The sequence below is a fragment of the Camelina sativa genome, chromosome 11 (genome assembly GCF_030686135.1).
Source record: "Camelina sativa cultivar CO46 ecotype springtype chromosome 11, ASM3068613v1".
In the NCBI taxonomy this organism is placed as follows: Eukaryota; Viridiplantae; Streptophyta; class Magnoliopsida; order Brassicales; family Brassicaceae; genus Camelina; species Camelina sativa.
In genome coordinates, this window is record NC_141890.1 from 9,673,626 (window position 1) to 9,694,610 (window position 20,985).

General features: G+C 35.8%; 6 protein-coding genes across 10 annotated transcripts; 1 reads left to right on the top strand and 5 right to left on the bottom strand.

The window, feature by feature from the left end:
• Positions 1–134: 134 nt before the first annotated feature.
• Positions 135–3,474, bottom strand: LOC104722743 (protein FIZZY-RELATED 2). Its single transcript, XM_010440962.2, has 8 exons — positions 2,769–3,474; positions 2,217–2,339; positions 2,008–2,112; positions 1,340–1,582; positions 1,053–1,247; positions 856–957; positions 624–755; positions 135–527 (listed from the first exon to the last, which is right to left on the bottom strand). The coding sequence occupies exons 1-8, from the start codon at positions 3,267–3,269 to the stop codon at positions 474–476; spliced, it is 1,455 nt and encodes a 484-aa protein (XP_010439264.2). The 5' UTR covers positions 3,270–3,474; the 3' UTR covers positions 135–473.
• A 1,151-nt stretch (positions 3,475–4,625) lies between these two features.
• Positions 4,626–6,037, bottom strand: LOC104718016 (uncharacterized). Its single transcript, XM_010435672.3, has one exon. It carries the CDS (start codon positions 6,023–6,025, stop codon positions 4,877–4,879), a length of 1,149 nt encoding a protein of 382 aa, XP_010433974.2. The 5' UTR covers positions 6,026–6,037; the 3' UTR covers positions 4,626–4,876.
• A 594-nt stretch (positions 6,038–6,631) lies between these two features.
• Positions 6,632–9,207, bottom strand: LOC104722746 (PGR5-like protein 1A, chloroplastic). The gene is made up of 10 exons (XM_087474352.1): positions 8,669–9,207; positions 8,226–8,332; positions 8,032–8,128; positions 7,834–7,934; positions 7,684–7,740; positions 7,514–7,590; positions 7,257–7,419; positions 7,078–7,175; positions 6,905–6,987; positions 6,632–6,810 (listed from the first exon to the last, which is right to left on the bottom strand). The coding sequence occupies exons 1-9, from the start codon at positions 8,856–8,858 to the stop codon at positions 6,918–6,920; spliced, it is 960 nt and encodes a 319-aa protein (XP_087330478.1). The 5' UTR covers positions 8,859–9,207; the 3' UTR covers positions 6,632–6,810; positions 6,905–6,917.
• Positions 9,208–10,941: 1,734 nt separating this feature from the next.
• Positions 10,942–12,371, top strand: LOC104722745 (leucoanthocyanidin dioxygenase-like). The gene is made up of 2 exons (XM_010440966.3): positions 10,942–11,545; positions 11,637–12,371. Exons 1-2 carry the CDS (start codon positions 11,059–11,061, stop codon positions 12,203–12,205), a joined length of 1,056 nt encoding a protein of 351 aa, XP_010439268.1. The 5' UTR covers positions 10,942–11,058; the 3' UTR covers positions 12,206–12,371.
• Positions 12,372–12,765: 394 nt separating this feature from the next.
• LOC104722744 (protein TPX2-like) lies at positions 12,766–17,159 on the bottom strand. 4 transcript variants are annotated; one of them, XM_087474354.1, is made up of 18 exons: positions 16,623–17,159; positions 16,237–16,407; positions 16,040–16,078; positions 15,507–15,639; positions 15,319–15,430; positions 15,099–15,149; positions 14,912–15,009; positions 14,752–14,827; positions 14,610–14,672; positions 14,425–14,511; positions 14,245–14,303; positions 14,061–14,139; positions 13,917–13,982; positions 13,750–13,812; positions 13,594–13,656; positions 13,461–13,505; positions 13,267–13,373; positions 12,766–13,150 (listed from the first exon to the last, which is right to left on the bottom strand). In XM_087474354.1, exons 1-18 carry the CDS (start codon positions 16,795–16,797, stop codon positions 13,132–13,134), a joined length of 1,506 nt encoding a protein of 501 aa, XP_087330480.1. In that variant the 5' UTR covers positions 16,798–17,159; the 3' UTR covers positions 12,766–13,131. The 4 variants fall into 4 exon arrangements, with proteins under 4 accessions (XP_087330480.1, XP_087330479.1, XP_087330482.1 ...); XM_087474353.1 differs by having other exon boundaries at positions 15,998–16,078; XM_087474356.1 differs by having other exon boundaries at positions 15,998–16,078; positions 16,619–16,919.
• Positions 17,160–18,346: 1,187 nt separating this feature from the next.
• LOC104722747 (uncharacterized) lies at positions 18,347–20,980 on the bottom strand. Of its 2 annotated transcripts, XM_087475934.1 has the most exons (5): positions 20,391–20,949; positions 19,776–20,012; positions 19,200–19,417; positions 18,717–18,904; positions 18,347–18,627 (listed from the first exon to the last, which is right to left on the bottom strand). In XM_087475934.1, the coding sequence occupies exons 1-4, from the start codon at positions 20,664–20,666 to the stop codon at positions 18,721–18,723; spliced, it is 915 nt and encodes a 304-aa protein (XP_087332060.1). In that variant the 5' UTR covers positions 20,667–20,949; the 3' UTR covers positions 18,347–18,627; positions 18,717–18,720. The 2 variants fall into 2 exon arrangements, with proteins under 2 accessions (XP_087332060.1, XP_010439271.1); XM_010440969.3 differs by having other exon boundaries at positions 18,347–18,904; positions 20,391–20,980.
• Between the last annotated feature and the right edge of the window lie 5 nt (positions 20,981–20,985).

The window sequence follows — 20,985 nt, forward strand, 5'->3', positions numbered from 1 at the left end:
TGGTCTCTCTTTCTTCAAATCCTTTTCCATTCTATAACCAAAATAAAGATAGGCTTTTTTATGTGACCCCATTCGTCTATCAAATTTACGACCAAATACAGAAAGAGAAGAAGAACAGGTAAAGCATAAGAAAATGGTAACGAATTATTGCATTTATTATATGGCTCGCTATAAAATGTTTTTGTGTTCGTAAGTAAAAAAATAAATACAAGAAGCTATATTTTGATATATGAAGAAAAATTGAATAAAGATATACACTTTTTTTGGAAAATTTTGAGATATTGTTGCGCGCATCTTGACGAACCCTGATCGTGATTAAATCAAAGGGTTAGATCTCTTTGCATCCGTGTAAAAAAAAGAATTTAATGCCTCTCCGTGACCGTGTGAAAAAAAGTTGGTTGAGTCGACCAACTCAAAGCTGGCAGCTGTTGAAGAAACTTACAACTTTTGTCTGTGTCTTTTGAAAGGTACTTTCACCGAATTGTTGTTCTACCAAAGAAGGATGACCCGATTTCACTATCCGTGTTCTGAAACATAGCCAAACACACATCAAATCAGTTCCTCAGAATCTTTAAATAGTTAGGATCAGTAATTAAACAATTAGATTAAGTTTGTTTTCTTACCTGAGATTTGGGTGAAGGGAACACATTCCAGAACCTTAAGGTTTCATCTCCTGCTCCGGTTACTATCGTCTGTCCATCGGGTGATACCGCAAGGTACAGGACACGGTATGTGTGACCGGTCAGAGTTGCAATCTGAAGAAACAAACAAAAAAACAGAGAGTTAAACATATGATCCTTAATAAATAATCAAGAGTAATAATAAACAGAGAAAAAGGTCAAAGAGATTTCATACTTTGGACATAGTTGGGTATTTCCAGACAATGATTTGGTTTTGGGAGTATCCGTGCGTGCTAACCAGCTCGTTTACATTCTTAGACCAAGCCAGATTGCATACCTATAATATGCAAGAACAAAGAAGGTTATTAAATGTGAAAATGTTGGTTATGTTTTTTTGTGAAGTCATGTCAAGTTAAGAAAACATTTACTTACCTGACTACAAGTATCTATGGAACTTAAATGAGTATTTGTCGTTGTATTCCAAAAACGTATGCATCTGTCAGCAGTACCACCACCAGAAGCAAGAAGCCCATGAACATGAGGGGACCAAGCAATGGCTTTTACCGCTGCAGTGTGTTCACTATATTTCAAAACTGGTTGTGTTGAATGTTGGTTCCATACAAAAAGCTGCAAACAGTTTAAACCATATTAGCCATGTTGGGGGATTAAATAGAAGACTAATGTAACCGAAAATCAAGAAAAATAATACTAATACATACCCGATTGTCGTTTCCGCCAGATGCTAACTCTCTGTTGTCATAAGACCACTTGAGTCCACATACCTCAGATTTGTGACCTGCCAGTTTACTGACATGATCTTCTTGACACCTTATGTCCCTCTGAAGAATACTCTTGTCTCTGCTACCAGATGACAGAACCGATGAACCCCATGCCAGAGCGCCAACTCTTAGACGATGACCTTCCATTGTTCTTGTTCTCTTGCAGCGCGACGCATCCCATATCTACAATAACATAACTAAAGTGAATATTCCATAAAAAGAATAAATCATAAATCCTATCCGCCAAGGTTTTTATATATGTGCTTTGTTACTTACTTACTTTCCATATTAACCCCAAAGGATTAACTTTACTCAAGGTTACAAACCCTTTGATAAAGATTTATTCGAGCATATATCTTCTTTATAAAGAAAAAAAAATCTTTCTAATAATCCCCATGATATAGTACCATCTAAAGATCAGGATCCCAGTAAAAGATAAAGGTCCTACAGTCCATACGATAAGGTCTAGTCATGTTGTAACCGTAACTAGTTAATATATACTATTTCTTCCAGATTCAGAAAGTTGTAAAGTAACGTACATTGTTACTTACACATATGCATAGGCCAAAATAGTGGACAAAAACAAAAGAGAGTAAATGAGATCTAACCTGAACTTTCCCCGTACTAGTTCCAACAGCCAGATGAGTTCCACGTAACGCCCAACCAACTGAGCAAACACTATCATCTGCCCCGAGATCACATAACTTTGTTACCTGTTCAATTTTTTCAAGAAACAAATCAACCATCAAAACAATTTGAAACTACTTTGATTTATTAAAAATTTGTAAGTGACACAAAAATAAAAAAGAGATCTCACCTTGCTGCTACAAGCATTCCATAAATAAACGCAGTTACCTAATCCCACTGCAAGAACATTTTGAGCAGACCAATCCACAAGATTCAAGTAAAAATCATCTTGCAAAGCCGGTGCATCCAGTACCTAATCAAACACAATAAAACAAAAACAAAAAAAATCCTCTGTTATCATCTGTAAAGATCCAATGACAAGATCAAGCTCCTCCCTCACATATAAAACCAAAATAAGAACACTAAACAACAAGCATTCTTCAATAATGACTTCATCTAGATCACTCTACACAAGAACTCAAATTCTAGACCATCAGAGAGAACAAAAACATCATAAAGATCACAAATTGTTTGAAATCAAAGATCACAAGTCAACTAGATCAAGAATCTAAGCTTCCCCAACCCCCAACTCTGCAGACATTATACAAACAAACAAAAAAAAAACCATCAATCAAGAAGCAAACAATGCCACAAATTACTCAAAAACAAAACAAGAGACATGATCCAGATTCAATCTTCAAATCACCACACAATTCAAGAATTAAACTAAAAAAATCCATACCTTATAAGGCGATCGCGGGACTTTACGAGGAGCTTTGACCGGAGAATGAGAAACACAACCAGGAGGATCATCAACACCAAAGGGAGAAAACGAATTAAAAGAACGATGAGTCTTAGTCTCCGTCTTAAACCTAAAAATATTCCTAGAAGAAGAGAACCCAGTAATATCCCTCTTCTCCGGCGTCTCAGGACCAAACATGGCCGCACGCAACAGAGTGGCGTAAGAGCCAGCTCCGTCTTCCTTACCGTCTTTACTCGGCGAAGGAGACAGATCGAAGAGCGCGAAATTGGATCCGGATCTACTGGGTATGAATCTATCGGAGTATATAGACCTCGACGGTGATTGAGATTGGTTAGCATTGATCAACCGGTTGATCCGTCGCTCAAGTGAAACCACCGGAGTAGACGATGATTGATTCATCAAGCGAGATGATGATGATGATGAAGATGAAGAATTCGTTATCACATTGCTTGCGCTAGGATCTTCATCATCCATCATCATCGTTTTGACTATTTTTTTTTTTTTTTTTTTTTTTGTTCTTCTTCAGATTTAACAAAGGCTTCTTTTTTTTTTTTTTTTTTTTTGTAATAAGGGGAGGAGGGGTTGAAGTGTTGTTGTTGAAGACAAAACCTCTCTTTGTTTGCCTTTTTATTGTAGTTTTTTTTTTTTTTTTTAATTTAATGTTAATTTACCTTTTTGGTTATTTGACATTTTTATTTTTATTTTTAACCTTTTTTTTTTTCCTTTCCCGGGAAATCTCAGGGAAAAAACAGAAAACGACATGTGAAGTGATGCGGTTTTAAGCGGTGTTGTGTTGTGTTGTGTTGTGATGAGATCAGGTAAGGGGACCGTGAGGTTTAAGCTTTCTGATTAGTGTCCACTTGATTCAATCTCAATCGTTGGATGAAGGAGATTAATGATTAATGGGCTTGTTGGGCTTAGATAGTTATGGTTTTTTTTTACCCTTTTCTTTTTTTTGTTAAAATGCTGCAGTTAAAACTCCAGTGATCTTAGAATCTTAGATGGCAGGCGTTGACATATAATATTAATATGAAATAATTATTACTTGATAAATGTTTGTAGATCTATGTCAAATCAAACCAAAACATGCTCTTTTTATATATTAAAAATTAGATCTGTATTTTTTTTATTTAATTGTTTTTCTTTTTTTTTTAAAATTTCTTATCTAGGTAAATTGAGATATATACAAAGTACAAACCAAAAATGTTATATCTTATACATATTATTAATACTAGAAATTTACCATAAAAATAATATACACTTGTCAAAAATAATTCAATCAATGTAATAAAATTAAATTTTTGCAGATTTAAGAAATTATTTTAACTTTATTTCATTTAAATATTTTTTAGATGAAATCTAGTTAATTGATTTTTAAGGAAATTGTGATAGAGACTACAACCCAAAAGAAAAAAATAACAAAAAAATGATATACTAGTCAGAAATAATTCAATTAAAAAATATAACTAAACTTATACAGTTATCAAAAAATAATTTAAATTAGATTTAATTGTAATTTTTTCTTAATAAAGTAAAACACTAAAACCTGGAAAAAAAAACCAAATCTTAGTAATATGAATAAATATTGACTGCAACTTGCAATGAAGGTGGTGATTTGTTTACAATTCCGTACTTGGCATTTAACAATAGCTTACTGTGTAAAGGAGAAGATGCTTGTAGATGTGTAGGTGGAAAATTCTATTTACTTTTCATAATTACTATAAACCTATATTTTTCTTTACCAAATCAGAAAATTATATATAACTTTGGAAAAAAAAAAGAAGAATCATTAAGGAATCAAAATGAGAAAGAAGAGAAAAAAAAAAGCTTACAATATGAAAGTTGGGAGGGACTATCTGATTTTTTTTAATATAAATTACATTTTTTCACTTAGAGAGAAAACGCCCCATTTTACTTTTTTTGTAAAGGGTAAAAAGAAAACAAAAGATTTTAGTCGTTTAAACAAAACAAAAACAAAAATACAAGAAATTTCATACTGAAGCCATTGAAACTCTTTGTATATAATATATATTTATGTTAAGATTAACACACACAAAAGTGAGTAATAAGTAAACAAATTATAATAATTATGGATGATTATGATTCAAATGAGTGTTTTTATACCTATCATCGCCCATTCTAGGAAGAGTTCTAGTTCCAGGAGCAGTAGAAGCCCTAACATGACCCACCATTGAAACCTGAAGAGCTTCTTCTTCATAAGCTCTTCTCTCCATCTCTTCTCTTATTGCTTTCTTCTTCACTTTCACCAACATAGCCACCACCAACATTCCCAGCAAAATCGCCCCTATCCCTGACCCAATCACACTCCCCACCGCCACTTTCCACCGGCTCAGCTTTCCTCCTCCGTTGCCACCATTCACCTCCGTCGATGACGTCACTACTCCACCACCACCACTGTCATGATCATCTATTCTAGCTTCTGTTTTCATCACCAGAGCGTAATGCCCTTGTCTTGTCCCTTTACACACATACGGCGAAACTTGCTCGCTAATCGTTGTGTTGCCGTTGCTTGTGAAACACGCACACAAGACTGATGAGTTCTTATTCAGCGTCGCCTGAGGGTTAGGGTCAATACTTGACTTGTTGCTCAAGAAATCGACCAAGATTGGGTTTTGGTCGGTACCCACAACGTTAACCTCGTAAGGGTTGGTGGCCACGCCGTCAGGGTTAGCATTGTAAGCTAACAAACCGAGAACCGGTGACACGAGCTGGTAATTTTCACCGGTTAAGTTATAACCAGTAGAGTAGATAGAAGACCAACTCGAACCAAGGTTTTGTCTAATTAGCATGACTCTCTCAGGGCATGGCTCCACCGTCACCCCCGAACCAATGTGAAACTCTCCTAGTTTTGCACCGTATCTTCTCAAACTCCCGCACCTTAACTTCACCGCGTCGATGTCTATACCAGAGAAATTAGAAGGGAGATGGATAGTCTGAGTGATGCCAGTGTTGAGATTTAGCTTAAAGTTTCTAATGGTGTAATCTCTGATCATGAGATCAAGGAGATGTGTAGATTGAGACTCAGATTGGTGGAATGATAAGAGAAGTATGATGATGATTGGGATATTAAATGTATAAAGACAGAATGAATCCATGAGAGAGGAACAAGAGAATCTAAGGTTTTTCAGAGGAAATGAAGAAGAGGAAAGAAAAAGAAAAGTTTTGATTGTGTTTTTTTTTTTAACTTTGTGGGGATGTGTTTTGTGGACAGACATTATAAACACTTACACTTTGATTTGTCAGATTACTCTTTTTACCTTTATAGAAGACATGATAATTGTTAAATAAGCGCATATGACCGTTCTAACGTAGAGGTTTAAAATTCTAAAGGTCTAGTGGAGGAGAGAAATTGGATCAATGATGATAGAGGCATGGGAAGATGATGATCATGATTACACTTCTGTGTTAATTTAAAAAAAAAAAATTGTAATCTATTTTATACCACAAAAAAGAGACATTGGCGTGCTTATGTTTGTGTGACTCTATCCTCTTTTGTGTAATGTTACCTTTGTCTGTCCTTTCATTATATAAGTTCTTGACTTTTATGTTACACACCATTTGAAATTTTTGACAACCAAATTGACATTATGCATTTCTTATACTACTTGCTTTTAGTTCTAGACCATATAGAATTTATCGTTTGGCTTATGCTAATTTGATCTTAATGGTTAAATCAACGTGAAGTTAAAAGAAATGGCGGTTAATTTTCATATGTTCGATATCCAAACTTTTATCGTTTAAATGTTTAGGATTTAGTTATTTTTTTCGGGTTAGGTAAGTTTGATATAAGTATATTAATGATTATATTTACCTACAAAAGGTTGATGGAAGAAGTACTCATATAATAAACATTTCTCTTATTGCTTACACAATACTTACAAATCAGAGAACATGTGAAGGAGAGAGAGCTAACATGGAAGATCTTACATATACATTAACTTCGAATCTTATTTTTTTGCTTCTGACAAAAACCCCATTCTTCTTTTTTTCCAGCTTCAATCTTGTTGGCAAAATCAAATATTACTATCTCAGATTTCCATGTGATTTTTAAAGAGAGTAACTAATCAGTATTTACTATATATGTATATGTGTACCTCATCACAGGGTTTAAGCTTGGCTTCCTTCTGGCAATGTGATCAACCTAGACCCCGCGTCATACACCATCGCGGTTCCACAGCTATAACCGATACAACAGAGATAATTAAAGATTCAGATAGGGTTTTATGTTGAAACTTTTGGAAACTAAAGCTTAAGTCAAAAATCTTACTTGGTGCATTTGACAGTGTTGATCTTTCCACCGCTAGAGATTGACAGAATTGTTCCAAAGAAGGAGACATTCTCCGTTCCACAATTCGGACACGGACCCTGTGAAACAAGAACATTCATGAAAAGGGCTCTTTGTAGCACTTCTTCTGCAATTTCAGTAATGGTTTTTTTTGTTTTTACCTTTAAGATCAAGAAGTCTTTGATGATCAGTTTAGTGATCGATAGAGCCAGATATACAATCACAGGCACAGCAGCGAACCACGTGAATATGAAACTGTATGGTTCCGAAAGCTCCATGATGTATGTGATCTCAAAACCTGTAATGTCGTCGAGGAAGAAAAATCTGCAAGTACCCCCCAATTGAAGAAAATCAGGTAAGCAAAGACAAGACCTGCGGTTTAACTGATTTGAAAGTGAATTCGGTATAGAGTACTCACAGTCCTAGAGCAACAACGGTTGCTGGAACATTCAACAAGAACATTTTGAAATAATCTACAGCGAGGTCACTATACACCTGTTTTGAGGAAGTTCACAAAGATTGTAAATCAAATCTCTATCCACAGTCTTAACTGCAAGAATGCATCTTAATGTCTTATGTTATATTTACCTTTTTACTACGGAGACTGCATCTTGGACCTTCGCACACAATATCACTACCATCCATCTAATGAAAAGCAGAAAGAATTATAAAACTGAATCTTAAAGTCATAGGAAGAAGACTTATATGTTGATTGAAGCATAAAAAGGGGAATGGAACCTTAAGTTTCAGTTTCAGCTTGTCATATTCTTCATCATTCAAGATTGGATTTCCAGAGACATAAGCCATTGAAGCTTCCAAGAACCTTTGTTCATCGGAACCTACGTTTCATAAAACCAATCAAAGATCAGGACTTTAACTCCCTAAAGAAACCAAAAACAAAGATATGAAATTGTTAATCTCATAGTTGATAATTACTTAGCATGACAACACTGCTTCCTTCCCACATTAACTCTTCTTTAAGGTTATCAAACTCTTCATTAGACATGATCGCTTTGCCATCGTAATAGAAAGACTACAAGAAAGGAGGTCAAACACTATTCTCAGTCTCTTGAAGATTTATTATGTAACTGGCAAACTATATAAAAGGATGGTTTATGTAGTAGCGTTACTTGCATCGCTTGGAGAAACTCTTGTTCCAGTTCACCAATTGTTTTCTTTTCAGCCTTGTTGATGCTACAATATGGCAAAACATTGCTATCCACGTTGTCTCCTCCCCCTAACGAATACAAAATACTGTCAATGAGGGAACCTCATAGCAAATATTTGAAACTGCATACATGTAGAACAGAGATAAACTCTAAACATTGCAAATGAAGTCCAATACAACAACGATTGCTAAATTCACAAACTATAGCCATTGAAACAAATCAAACCCCTTCAAGAGTTGAAATTTAACAGGGCTCGAGTCTTAATACTATAATTTAGCCACTAAAAAAAAACACTGCTTTCAGAGGAACACAAAATTCTTAAAAGGCTACAACTTTCAGTACAAATTCGAAGCTTTGTAAGCAGAGAGATCAAATTTAGAGACTCTAAGTGGAAAAATCAAGACCTGGTTGCTCAGTGGTGGCTTTGGCAGGCAATAAGGAGACTCTTTTTCTCAATGAAACTGATTTGGCAGGGCAGAGCTGATCCAACTGAGTCTTTGAAGAAGAAGGAGAGAAAGAAGAAGTGGTGGGTTTGCGAGAAACGGCGGAGAAGAGTCGAGGGCTTGTCAAACTGAACAACATCTTGCTACCCATTTTTTTTTTCCCCTGTGAGAGTAGAAAAAAAAAGGAGCTCCCTTTTTCCTCTGTTTTTTTTGATTTTTCAGTAAGAAGGAATGGGAACCTGTGGTTGAAGATGTGTTTACTGTTGTGAGCTTCAAAATTTGTTCTGATTTTTGAGTTTTTTTTTTTTTTTTTTTTTTTTTTTTTTTTTTTTATTATTCTTTGAAGAAAAAAAGTATTTGGATGCAGAAAAAAAAAATTGAGGAGATAATATAAGTGTGGAGATAAATTTCTAGGCAGATCTCTCTGATATTTTCTTTGATTTCCATGTCAATAGAAAATATCCATGTCAGCATTACATAGATTTCTCCCTTTTAAATTTAAAAATATAAAACTTCTTTAATCCAAACATTTGTTATTTTAAAAAACTTTATATATTTATGGCAGAGATGATAACAATACATATTTTTAGGTATTTATTGGTATGAAAATGATATTTTAAAAATGATATTATTATTTATAGCATAAAATAGCACTATAAACTTTAAATAATTATTGTCAAAAAAAAACTTTAAATAATTAATTTACTTTCATAACAATAAATAGAGTAAAGAAGAACTAAGAAATACTTGTGTTTTGGAAATTAAAATAATAATAATTGCCATCAGTGGAAAAAAAAGGAAGATTAACTCTTGTACATACAGGGGTGTTATTGAACAAAAGTTTTTAATGGATTTAAAATATTAGTAGATTTTAGAATTCAATGGTTTTGTAAATAAATTGAAAGTCGATTTGAAAAGCATTATTGATGTTATTAGTGGATTTGAAAAGCATTATTGATGGTTTTGGACCTTTTTATTTTTGAAGGTAAATAAAAAAGAAGTAGAATTTATCCATAAATTGGGTTGTGAATTAAAATAACGACGAGGAGGATGACGACGAGTACGAGGAAGATGACACGATGACAATGAAATCTTGACAACAGAGGAACCATCAATCTTGTGCAACGCCACAACTGAATCTCCCGTCTTGCATATCCCCTTCTTCTTTGCGAATTCAATGGCGGGCCTAATCGTCTCCTCCGTCGAGTTCTTGTTCGAAGTCCATCGAGTAATCTCCGAACACAACAACAGATACAATCGGAATGCTCGGCCTGTATTTCACCACAATCTCCACCGTGTAACCTCCCTTGGTGAGAACCACAATCGCAGCCGCACATAGACTCCTAGCCGTCGAAATAGCTGAAGCGGCTAAGCTCTCAATAGGGGACAACAGCAAGGAAACATAGACTGTGCATTGTCTCGTAATCAAGGAAGGCCTTTGCTTCCTTACAGATCCTTGACATTGTAAGGACGGCGGTTTCAGGGTGAGCTCCAGCGATGGTTTCTCCACTTAGCATGACACGGTCTGTGAGATACTCATGAGAAGTCTCATAGATGAAATACTTCAAAAATTGTTAGGATTGTGTTTGTTTGTGTTTTGGATGTAAAATACATTCAAATCTAAAGTGAAACAAAATCCATTGGAAATAGAATAACAACAATTTTACAAGTGCTTTAAAATCATCCAACAAATGTTTAATCCAATAATATCAGATTTTATTGTACTTTTTAGAATACCTAATTGAAAAACGCTGGATTTTGAAATATACCCACCTCCATTAAAATACAAGGTTGAATAACCCTCTTAGTCTAATTTGAAATTGAAACCAGTCAAATTGTTTTATTAAAAATGTGGATATTAATGTAAAATGTCCACTGTACACACAGCTAGTAGTAGCAGAGGCGGACACGTGGAGACACGATTTGGGCACGTGCACATGGACGTTTTAAGTAAGTAACGTCTAACAAGAGAAATTGATTTATTCTATTGGGCTTTTAGCACCCAAAGCCCATACCAATGCGGGATAACAGACTAAATTTATAAACCTATCAGTCAACCCTAACGTAACCACCTTCAACCCGTTGACCGTGAAGTGTAACACACTCACACACACAATATCACTAACCACCTGGTAGCTCTACATTTTCTTAATTCCTTACTTGTAAGTCTTCTTCTTTATTTTCTAATCAAATCTTATTTGCTATATATGAGCCTTTGCACGTTTCATTTACTTGCAACAACAACTCCAAAATAAAAAAACAGTAAGAACGTTTAATTTACTCTGTTTTTTCCTCTGTTTTAATTAGTTTCTTTACTTAACTCTGTTTCCTTCTTAGACCAAGAAGAAGAGATGGTTGCAGTCGAAAGAGTTGAAAGTTTAGCAAAGAGCGGAATCGTATCGATCCCAAAAGAGTACGTTCGTCCCAAAGAAGAGCTCGAAAGCATCAACGATGTTTTCCTAGAAGAGAAGAGAGAAGACGGTCCTCAGGTTCCCACGATCGATCTACAAAACATCGAGTCAGACGATCCAAAGATACGTGAGAGTTGCATAGAGGACCTGAAAAAGGCATCTTTGGATTGGGGAGTTATGCATTTGATCAACCATGGCATACCAGTTGAGCTAATGGAGCGTGTGAAGAAAGCTGGAGAGGAGTTTTTTAGTTTGCCCGTGGAAGAGAAGGAGAAGTATGCTAACGATCAAGCCACAGGGAAGATTCAAGGGTATGGAAGTAAACTTGCTAACAACGCGTGTGGACAACTTGAGTGGGAAGATTACTTCTTTCATCTTGCTTATCCTGAAGACAAGAGAGATCTATCTCTTTGGCCTAAGACACCAAGTGATTACATATAAAGCCTTTTGATTGTTTTACACTTTAACTTATATTTTATAATCTTTTGTTAACGTTTTTGGATGATTTTGTAGTGAAGCAACGAGTGAGTACGCGAAGTGTCTACGTTTGCTAGCGACAAAAGTCTTCAAGGCTCTCTCTATCGGTCTAGGTTTAGAGCCTGACCGTCTAGAGAAAGAAGTGGGTGGTTTAGAAGAGCTTCTTCTACAAATGAAGATAAATTACTACCCTAAATGCCCTCAGCCTGAGCTAGCACTTGGCGTGGAAGCTCACACCGATGTAAGCGCCTTAACCTTCATTCTACACAACATGGTTCCGGGTTTGCAGCTTTTCTACGAGGGCAAATGGGTTATTGCAAAATGTGTTCCTGATTCAATTGTGATGCACATTGGAGATACTTTGGAGATTCTTAGTAATGGGAAGTTTAAGAGTATACTTCATCGCGGGTTGGTGAATAAGGAGAAGGTTAGGGTGTCTTGGGCTGTGTTTTGTGAACCACCAAAGGATAAGATTGTTCTTAAGCCGTTGCCGGAGATGGTGAGTGCTGAGTGTCCGGCTAAGTTTCCTCCAAGGACATTTGCTCAACATATTGAGCATAAGTTGTTTGGGAATGAACAAGAGGAATTGGTTTCTGAGAAAAAGGATTAAGTTTGTGTGTTTGGGAAAGGAACAAGTCTTTTATATGTAAAACTCTATTTAAGAGTTTCTTTGTTTTGTGTTCGTGTCACTGTGATATTGTAAGAAACAAATTATTATCTCCATTTTCTAAATTGTTTACAATATCTCTGAAGTAATGATAGAGATTACAGAAAAAGACGAGAGAGTAACTGTTAGATTTACGATACCGTAAGCTCCAATTACACGAACACACAATTACAACTAACTGATAAGAACAGAGAGAGGCCAGCACATCACTAGCTCAGCTCCCAACACACCATAAGAGAGAGACTAGCACATCACTAGCTCACCTCTCCAAACACAAGCACATCGCTTCACCAACATTCACAATATTCCACATTCAGCATAATCTCTCTCGATACTCATCTCTCTTATTTATACTCTCAGATTGCAACTGCAGACCTTCCAATTGCATTAGAGGCTTCTCTAGTTCTCTTCAAACTACCAACTCAAGGTCCACGTCATTAGCATTCATTTAACAATGAAACACTAGACCAAGTGACCAACCGTATCAGTAACCAAGATAGATATTTGTAGATCTATGAACCACATGTTGTATTAAGAACTTGGAAGTATTTCTGATTTACATTTTCTGTTTCTCCTTTTTATGCTACTAACTGTAAAAACAGATGCCGAAGAAAGTAAAAAGAGAGCGGTAAAAAGAGAGCGCGATGCAATATATGGCTCTTATTAGGAGAAACTGAAGAATCCGGTTTGCTTCGCTTTCTCCTTTTCTTCCTTTGTCTTCAAGACAAATTGGTCTACTTCTTTGGATTTCAGAATGTTAGCATTGCGCCGGAGGAGTTATACCACAAGATCAGACTGAGAAGAGAACGATATCCGAATGTACATATAAGGAGATGATTCCAGATCCTACGAATGTGTAATCTGTACCATCAGCGAATGCCTAAGCTCCTGCAAAATTAGATATAACAATGACAACAAAAGATATAAGTATATATGTTGTTCCATATTTGATCAGATGCATCGTTTGAAAATTAGTGGTTGCAGAATTGACTTTATTGGCCTACCTCCTAGGGGTCCATTGCTGGTTTGTTTCGGGAGTTATTCCGTTATTACTAAATTGTATCTGTTGTCCAGCTGAAGAGACTGGTTTTACTGCTGCCATTCTTGTTACCTGTAATGGTTGAGTATCGATTCAAGAAATCAAGCAATCGCAGTCGTAAGTTACAAAATCCTATTTTTCTACAAATTTGGAGCTTACCTCATTCCTAGCTTGGAAAGGGTTCATTCTATTTTCCTTTGAGACCTTATACCAAGAAAAGATTGCAAATCAATAACTTGACTTGGAAAATGGAAAAAAATAAATCAAGTGAAATTGAGTTTACAAGCTGCACCTTTGGTTGAAACAATCTTGTGCGAGATCCATCAGTAGACTGGAGCTCGGATTTGATGGAAAGCTGTAGGTTAATAGAACCAGGTCAAAAACTAGGAGACTATTAAATAACTAGAGTGCGTTTTAGAAAGATCATACGTGAAACCATGAGCTGTACCTTACTGAAAAGGTCTGTTGGTAAATCTGGTTGAACTCTCTTTCCTGAATGAAAACTAAACTCCTGTGTAGGATTTCCAAAAACAGTTCAAGTACTCATTAGGAAACTCCATTCACAGACATACCAGAAGATCAAGTGCAAAGAATGATTGGTAAGACTACCCATACCAAAGGCACTGTTGTTTCTCGCTTGCTGTTTTTGAAAATTCCCATGTCTCCTCTGCTTGAAAGTATCTATTTTGGCAGGAAAGAACACCAATATTAGGTGTGAAATTTGTAATACAAGCAAATGAGACTCGAAAAGGATAATACCTTCTTGTTCAGAGGGCGAGCTTTAAAAACATGGTTTCCTTCTGAGACATCATGCTTGGGTATATCCATTGCAGTTGGTCTGCAGAAAACGATTAAAGTTTAAGTTGACATTCACCTCAAAGACAAATTGAAGTGAGAAATCAAGCAATCCTTCTTAATTTTGTATTGATTTACGGTTTCATACCTCCTATTTTCCCTGTTAGCACCATCAAGCACATCACTTATACTAGATTTGTCTAACCCCTGTCAAAAAAAAAATTTTGATCATATAAAAGGCAGCACTTTGAGAAGGAACAAGTTGTTTAGATGAAAGGTAAGATCACAGGACACTGGATAAACAAAGATAAAGAAATATTGTTGCTACCTTATACGCATCATGCCCCTGATGAGATCTTGTTGTTACTGCTGATGAATGTTGCATAGCCCTTTCAGAAGTCTTCAAATGGAATTCCTGATAAGTAATGGCAATAAATTTAATATAAAGCCTGACAACAGACTATGATATGGAAACACCATAGCAGCTGTAACAATTTCATTTGTCATGCTTACTTGGAATTCTGGTAGTTTCGGAGTGCTCTTTTTCCGGATAGGCAATGAGGGAGCATCAAATATCTACAGATCACAAACGCGAGATCAATAATGCAGTCATTTCCATACCACATTTCTTAGTAGCAGATTGGAAGTTACAAACCTTTCGGTTAAATGGGCGCGCTTTGAATCTATATACAGTTGTTGAATCCTGTTCTAACTTCGCATCAGTCTTGTGCCTGAAATTGATCATTAGCAAAGTATTCAATAAGATATGACTTTTCCAGTAACAGTTCACTTTGAGCAAACTTTTAGTTTCTAACCGTATCCTGTGAGCCCTCTGTGATGTAGCAAAATCAGGCTTATGTGGGATAGTAACCTTTGCCCTGGCTTGTTGTGCGTTTTTATCAAGAGTTGTATCCTGCATAACCATTTTTATAAAGAATTAAATGATTTGATTTGAAAACACTATAAACAAGAACAAGCGTATTCAAGCAATAGAAAGCAAACCTTCTTTGGTATCTTGTGTACAAAACTCACTTCCTGCTTTGTATCAGCAACCTGAAACAGTGAACAAATGACTTTTATTGCCACTACTTTCAGCACCTAAATATATCTAGTACATAGTTAAAAAGGAAGTATACACTGTTCAACGCGGAGCACCATGATAGTCACCCTATTAGAAAAGAAAAGACAAAGAAGTAAAACCGATAACTGCTTAATACTCTACCTTACGCAGAAGACCTCCATCAAGCTTTTGTCTTTTAGACGCTTGAACTTCGGTCCCAGATGTCCCACAATTGCCTTTATCATGAATTTGATCCACTTGCATATGAGATTTACTATACCAGCAAAAGAAGCAACATATTAGATGAGTAAAATTAAGTTGACAAGTAGAAAAGTACCAAGATTCTTTACCTGGCATTATTTTGTTTTGCTAACTGGCTAGCAGTTGGTCTCATTAACGTTGAGCTCCTAGGAGTTGGTCTGATGCTGGACTTAGCTCGGAATTTTGGTTTATCAGTGTGTTTGTGATTGCTAACCGTCGGCCCTGATAGAAGTAGATAAAGTGAGACCACAAGCAGTTAAGAAGACGGTATTTTTAAAGGGGCAACAAGTTTGATCAATAAAGTATATACCAAAGATGGACACAAGTAAGATGGACCACATTTGATGGTTAAAGAAAAAATGGATCTGATAATACACGTCAACTGGTGGTGTTTCAACAAAAAAATGAAAGAGCCATAATTGGAGTGTAGGTGCATCATGTTGGCATTATAGCAAAAAAATGATCACCTTTGCAAATAAGCTGAATACACGTCAACTGGTGGTGTTTCAACAAAAAAATGAAAGAGCCATAATTGGAGTGTAGGTGCATCATGTTGGCATTATAGCAAAAAAATGATCACCTTTGCAAATAAGCTGAATTGGAACTTTCTTCAAATTACTACCTTGTTGTGAGGAAAAAATCCCAGAACGCATTCCACTTCCTGAAAGAAAGCAAAAAGACAATTTTTTCAAGAATCTAAAAAAAAAACCAAATCTTGTAGTCTTTCAACATAATAATGCTTCAATTCCTACTTCAGTAAACTAAATCCCAAAAACTCGTAAGCTACTTAATAAGAGATGCAAAAAGTATATAATTCACCTGTCTTATTACTCAAATTTGTAGCTAAATGATGTCGTTGCTGAAAGATTCCTCTACTCTTATTATCACAAACATCTCCTGCTGCGACTTCCTCATCCTCTGATCTAGTAGATGCCTCAGTCTTGTCATCATACACCTCCTCCTCTCTAAGTAACAGTTTGGTTACAAAAGCTGAAACCACAAAAAGAGTTCACAACAAATTTACACAAAGAATCAGAAACAAAATGGAAAATGTAGGAACCAAAAATAGAATTGTAAAATCAAAAGCATACCCATTGTAGCTATAACACAAAGCAAATTCCAAAAACATAGAAACGGACTTAAAAAGAAATTTTTAGGTTTTTTTCACAGTGATTAAGAAAACGAAAACAATGAGAGAGACTCACGAGAAGGAGCGTAGGAAGGAGCAGAGTGAAACCAGAACTCAGCGAGTTGAGATTCAGCCGGTAACTCGTCCCGAGTGAAATCGTACCACCTCGCCGCATCAAACTCGTACTCAAGATCGATCTCTCTAACCTGATACACCAATGTCTCGATTTCCATATCTTCATCCATCTCCATCTCTCTCTCTCTCTCTCTCTGACTCTCTTTATAAAACCTCCACTGTCACTTTCTCTTCTCTTCTCTTTCCTTGGGGGGAAATTGCAACAAACTCTGATCGGTTCAGAAAAAAAAAACCCTAATTTTTTTAATCAGAGGAATCTCTCTTCTGACTCATTGGGTCTGAGGAAGAAGAACCCAAAGGAAGAAGAAGAAGGCAGCAAAGGAAATAAACGGCACAAATTTCGCTGTTTCCAGAGTTTTTTTTTTTTTTTTTTTTTTGGGTTTAAGCGACAGACAAAATGGAGTAAATGTAATTTTTTCCTAATATAATAAATGCCAAAAACGACACCGTATTAAAAAAAAATCGTACTCGGAAGCACAAAAGGGGCATGGAAGACGCTCCGGTTTTTGTAACGACTCGAAATTTTTTGAAATTCTAATTTGATGCTTGGAAAGACGATAGTATCCCTTACCAACGAGAGAGCGTGAGGGTTGTTTTGGTAAATTCTAATGGGAAGAGTCTTTTTTTTTTTTTTCTTCTTCTTCCTACGTGGCTGCTGCTTCGAGGCGCGTCTGGGACTGTGAGCTTTTTTTTTAACACTGTGGCTTTCGAATTCGACGAGACTGGAATTCCGGCGGGGTTTCATTATTTACCCTTGACGTTTGTGTTTATTTACGGAATCTGCCACTAACGGTTGTATTCAGCTTTGTCTTCTGTATGAGACCTGACATTATGCGCTTTCTCAGTAAAATTAAATTAAATTTAATTATATATGTCTTATATAAAAAGTATATATATAACCATGGTTGTAATTTGTAAAGTGTGTGTGGACTGCAATAGAGGCTTCTCCACTGCAAGTCTGCAACTGAATATTTATTTTCTGAAGTAACGTTTTCAAAATGATTTTTATATATAATTGGTATTTTAATATTTTGAAATCAAGTTCATATGAGAGAATGAGACGAAGTGGACACACAAACAGACAGCATGACGTTGACTGTGAATTTAATAACTTTATCCATCAATTTTCATTTTTTAATTTCTTTTGTTGTAAGCAAAAGTTTGACATTTAATAGGTTCAATGTTGGGTATACAAAGACCCAAATTTGTGTAAAAAAGAAAAGGACAAATTATCAATTTTTTTTGGGTTCTTGGGGTAGGACAAATTTTTTCAAAATCTTTATATGTTTTTCAGGCATTAGTTTTTTTGCTCAAAGAGTTTTGTTGGGTTTTGGACCAAAGCTACTTTTGGGAGAGTACAAAAAAAGATCACATTTGTTTGGGGTGTTGTTGTTGGTTGAACTTTTTCTAGAGAGATAGTAAAAGAAAATTTAACTACATATAGAAAAAATTGTAAATCTTAATACACACATACGTGTAAATCATGTATGTTGTTATGATATCTACATCTTAATTGGTGTCTATATATTCATTTAATTGGGTTCATATGATCCCACATGACAATTCTTTCCATAATCATATATAGATTTCTTCTTCTAACCATCATTTAATATGTTCCAAAGAATCTAAGTTACATTCAAAATATTAAACGTCACTCTGACAAGCTTTAAGTAACATTGTTTTGATTGGACAGACACGAAAAAGTTAACATTAGTATCCTCCACAAAGTTAAAAAAGAAGGATAAATCAATACAAGATTCTTCTCATTCATGTCAAATTGACTACAATAATCACATTTAAAAAAAAAAACATTGTTAGCTTTTTTTCCTCTGCTCATACTTGTTAACCTTTCTTTTTCCTTCTGATTTGGTTAATGAAAGAGAGATGAAGAAGAACCAAGGACAAAAATAACCAAAGCTCTTTCACATCTTGGAATAGGACCTGTACTGTGCATGGAGACAAGACATGTTTCAGATACAAAAGAAGCAGAAGAGACTTAAAGCAGCTCAGAGTTTGTCACGTGGGTTTTTTTTACAGTTTTACTGCAACAATGCTTCCTCCTCTTTCTTCATAGTCTCCAGCTGTCTTTTCGCATATTTTGTGATGAGAATCGTTGTAGCCACTGTTGCTAAAAAGCCGAGAATGTTTAGCATAACCTGTGTGACCGAGAGACCTTGCTCTTCTGCAGAAGATGCTTCTGCTAATGTCCTTACAAGAATCCCTCTGCACACACAGACACGAGACATTAGACTGATCAGTGACATTTGACTGATCAGTGACAGTGATCAAGGACTAACTTCAACAGTTCAACATTTAAACTTATAGAGAGCTAGATGCCTATACCCAATATAAGACTATTCAGTCTATTCTACAATCATGAAATGTAATGATATTATTGTTAAGGATGATTCTTTTTGGACGTTATCTGCTGATTAGGTTAAATGATAATTGCTCTAAACAGTATTGGGCTTAACAAATTGTTTTGGAACTGACAAGAAGAGAACGAAACCTGACTTACGTATAGATAGCGACAAAAACCTCAGGCACCATGCCTAAGAGAGATCCCGTTATGTAAGGACCATACTTAACACGAGTTGCTACAGCACAGTAGTTATAAAGAATGTAAGGAAATGGAGAAACCCGGATTAAGGTCACTAATCGGAACTGGTGAAACCAATTTCCTTCACCCGCAGCTCTTAAAACAGCTGCTTGATCAGGATATCTTGCTAGCCATCCCTGCACAATCACAAAACAGCTGCATTCAGTAATATGCCAGTTTTAAACAGCTGCATTAATCAAAGTCATCATTAAAGCATTTGAGGAAGCCGAAACAATGTTAATCCAGCTACATTCACAAGTGCCACTACATTGATCAAAGACATCATTTAGAGAAAAGGAAAACAATGCTAATCCTGATTTCAACCTAACAAGTTTTAGTATTGAACCAAGATAACCAAGTTTTAAGTCATCTACTGAGAAGCTTCTTGTTTTCTAAAACCTACCTACCGTATAGATTTCTAGCAAAATAAAACTAGGATATTTTATGATTGATTCAAGCGAAAAAGGAAGCAGCTTTTGAGGGTTTGACACATACTTGAATTTTGTGGCAGAAGAGGTGTCCAATAAAGTAAGGCAGCGACACACCAACAGCTGCAGCAGAGATAATTAGTAGAAACCCATAGCCATAACCAAATGTCATCCCAGCAATCCACATTGATGGTGTAGATGGAAGAAGTATAGTCGGGAATATCGCCACGGATGCAAATACAAGAAGACCGCACACTGGATGTGTAAAAGTCCTTATCTCCCATTGTATAATCGGGATAAGCTCCTGCAGAACCAGGCAAGTTAAGAGATAATTCCCCTTGTTAGGAACATAGCAAAGGATATTACACATACAATCACTAATGCAAGAACCAGGGGAGATATAAGTATCGTATACGAATAGATACATGAAGCATCAACATCATGGGGATTGTTAAAACCTCAAATCTACTCAGACTTATAATCATGCAAGGCTACATACAATGGGATTGACATGGATTAAAAGTTATTGAAAATTTATCCAAACTCTCATCCTGAATCTATGATCTAAACCTCGATGAGAAGCACTAGACTTAAATCAAACTCAAAATAATTAAACTTTTTGGGAATGCATAAACACCCATGCAACAGCGAATAAAGAGCTAAAAAATTTGAAATTCAAAACCTTATCCATGATTAAAGGACCGATCCAAATGTAACCCACGATAGCCAATGCAGCAAGAACGATGAATAAAAGAGAAAGCTTGAACCAAAACCAAAACGGCGACGAATCAATCTTTTCTTCTTCTTCTTCTTCATATTCCATCTCCAGCTCTGATTCTTGTCTTTTCTCTAAACCCTCGCTCAATTTCACGTAAGAGCCCTTCTCTTCTTCTTCTTCTTCTTCTTCGACTCTCATCCGCAGCTCAAGAACCGGATTTTCTTCCTCAGGAACAGTCATCGAATACAACAAACCCAGAAACAGAAAGAGATAAACACTAAGCAGAGAAGGAAAAAAAAAAAAAACCTGATCCACTGGATTTTTCCGATTAAACCGGGAAAACCCAGTGATCGGAAACTCGAAGAAGATCAAATGCAATCGAACCCAGAAAAAAACAAATTGATGTGAGAGAGAAGAAGAAGAAGAAGAAGAAGAGAGCCAATTTTTGTGGGGCAAATCGCACTGACGAAGTTTTCTCCTCGATTTGTGACTTTTGCTTGTACCGATGTTTGTTTTTAACCCTACCACTAATTTTTTTAATTGCGTCTTTCTCACTACA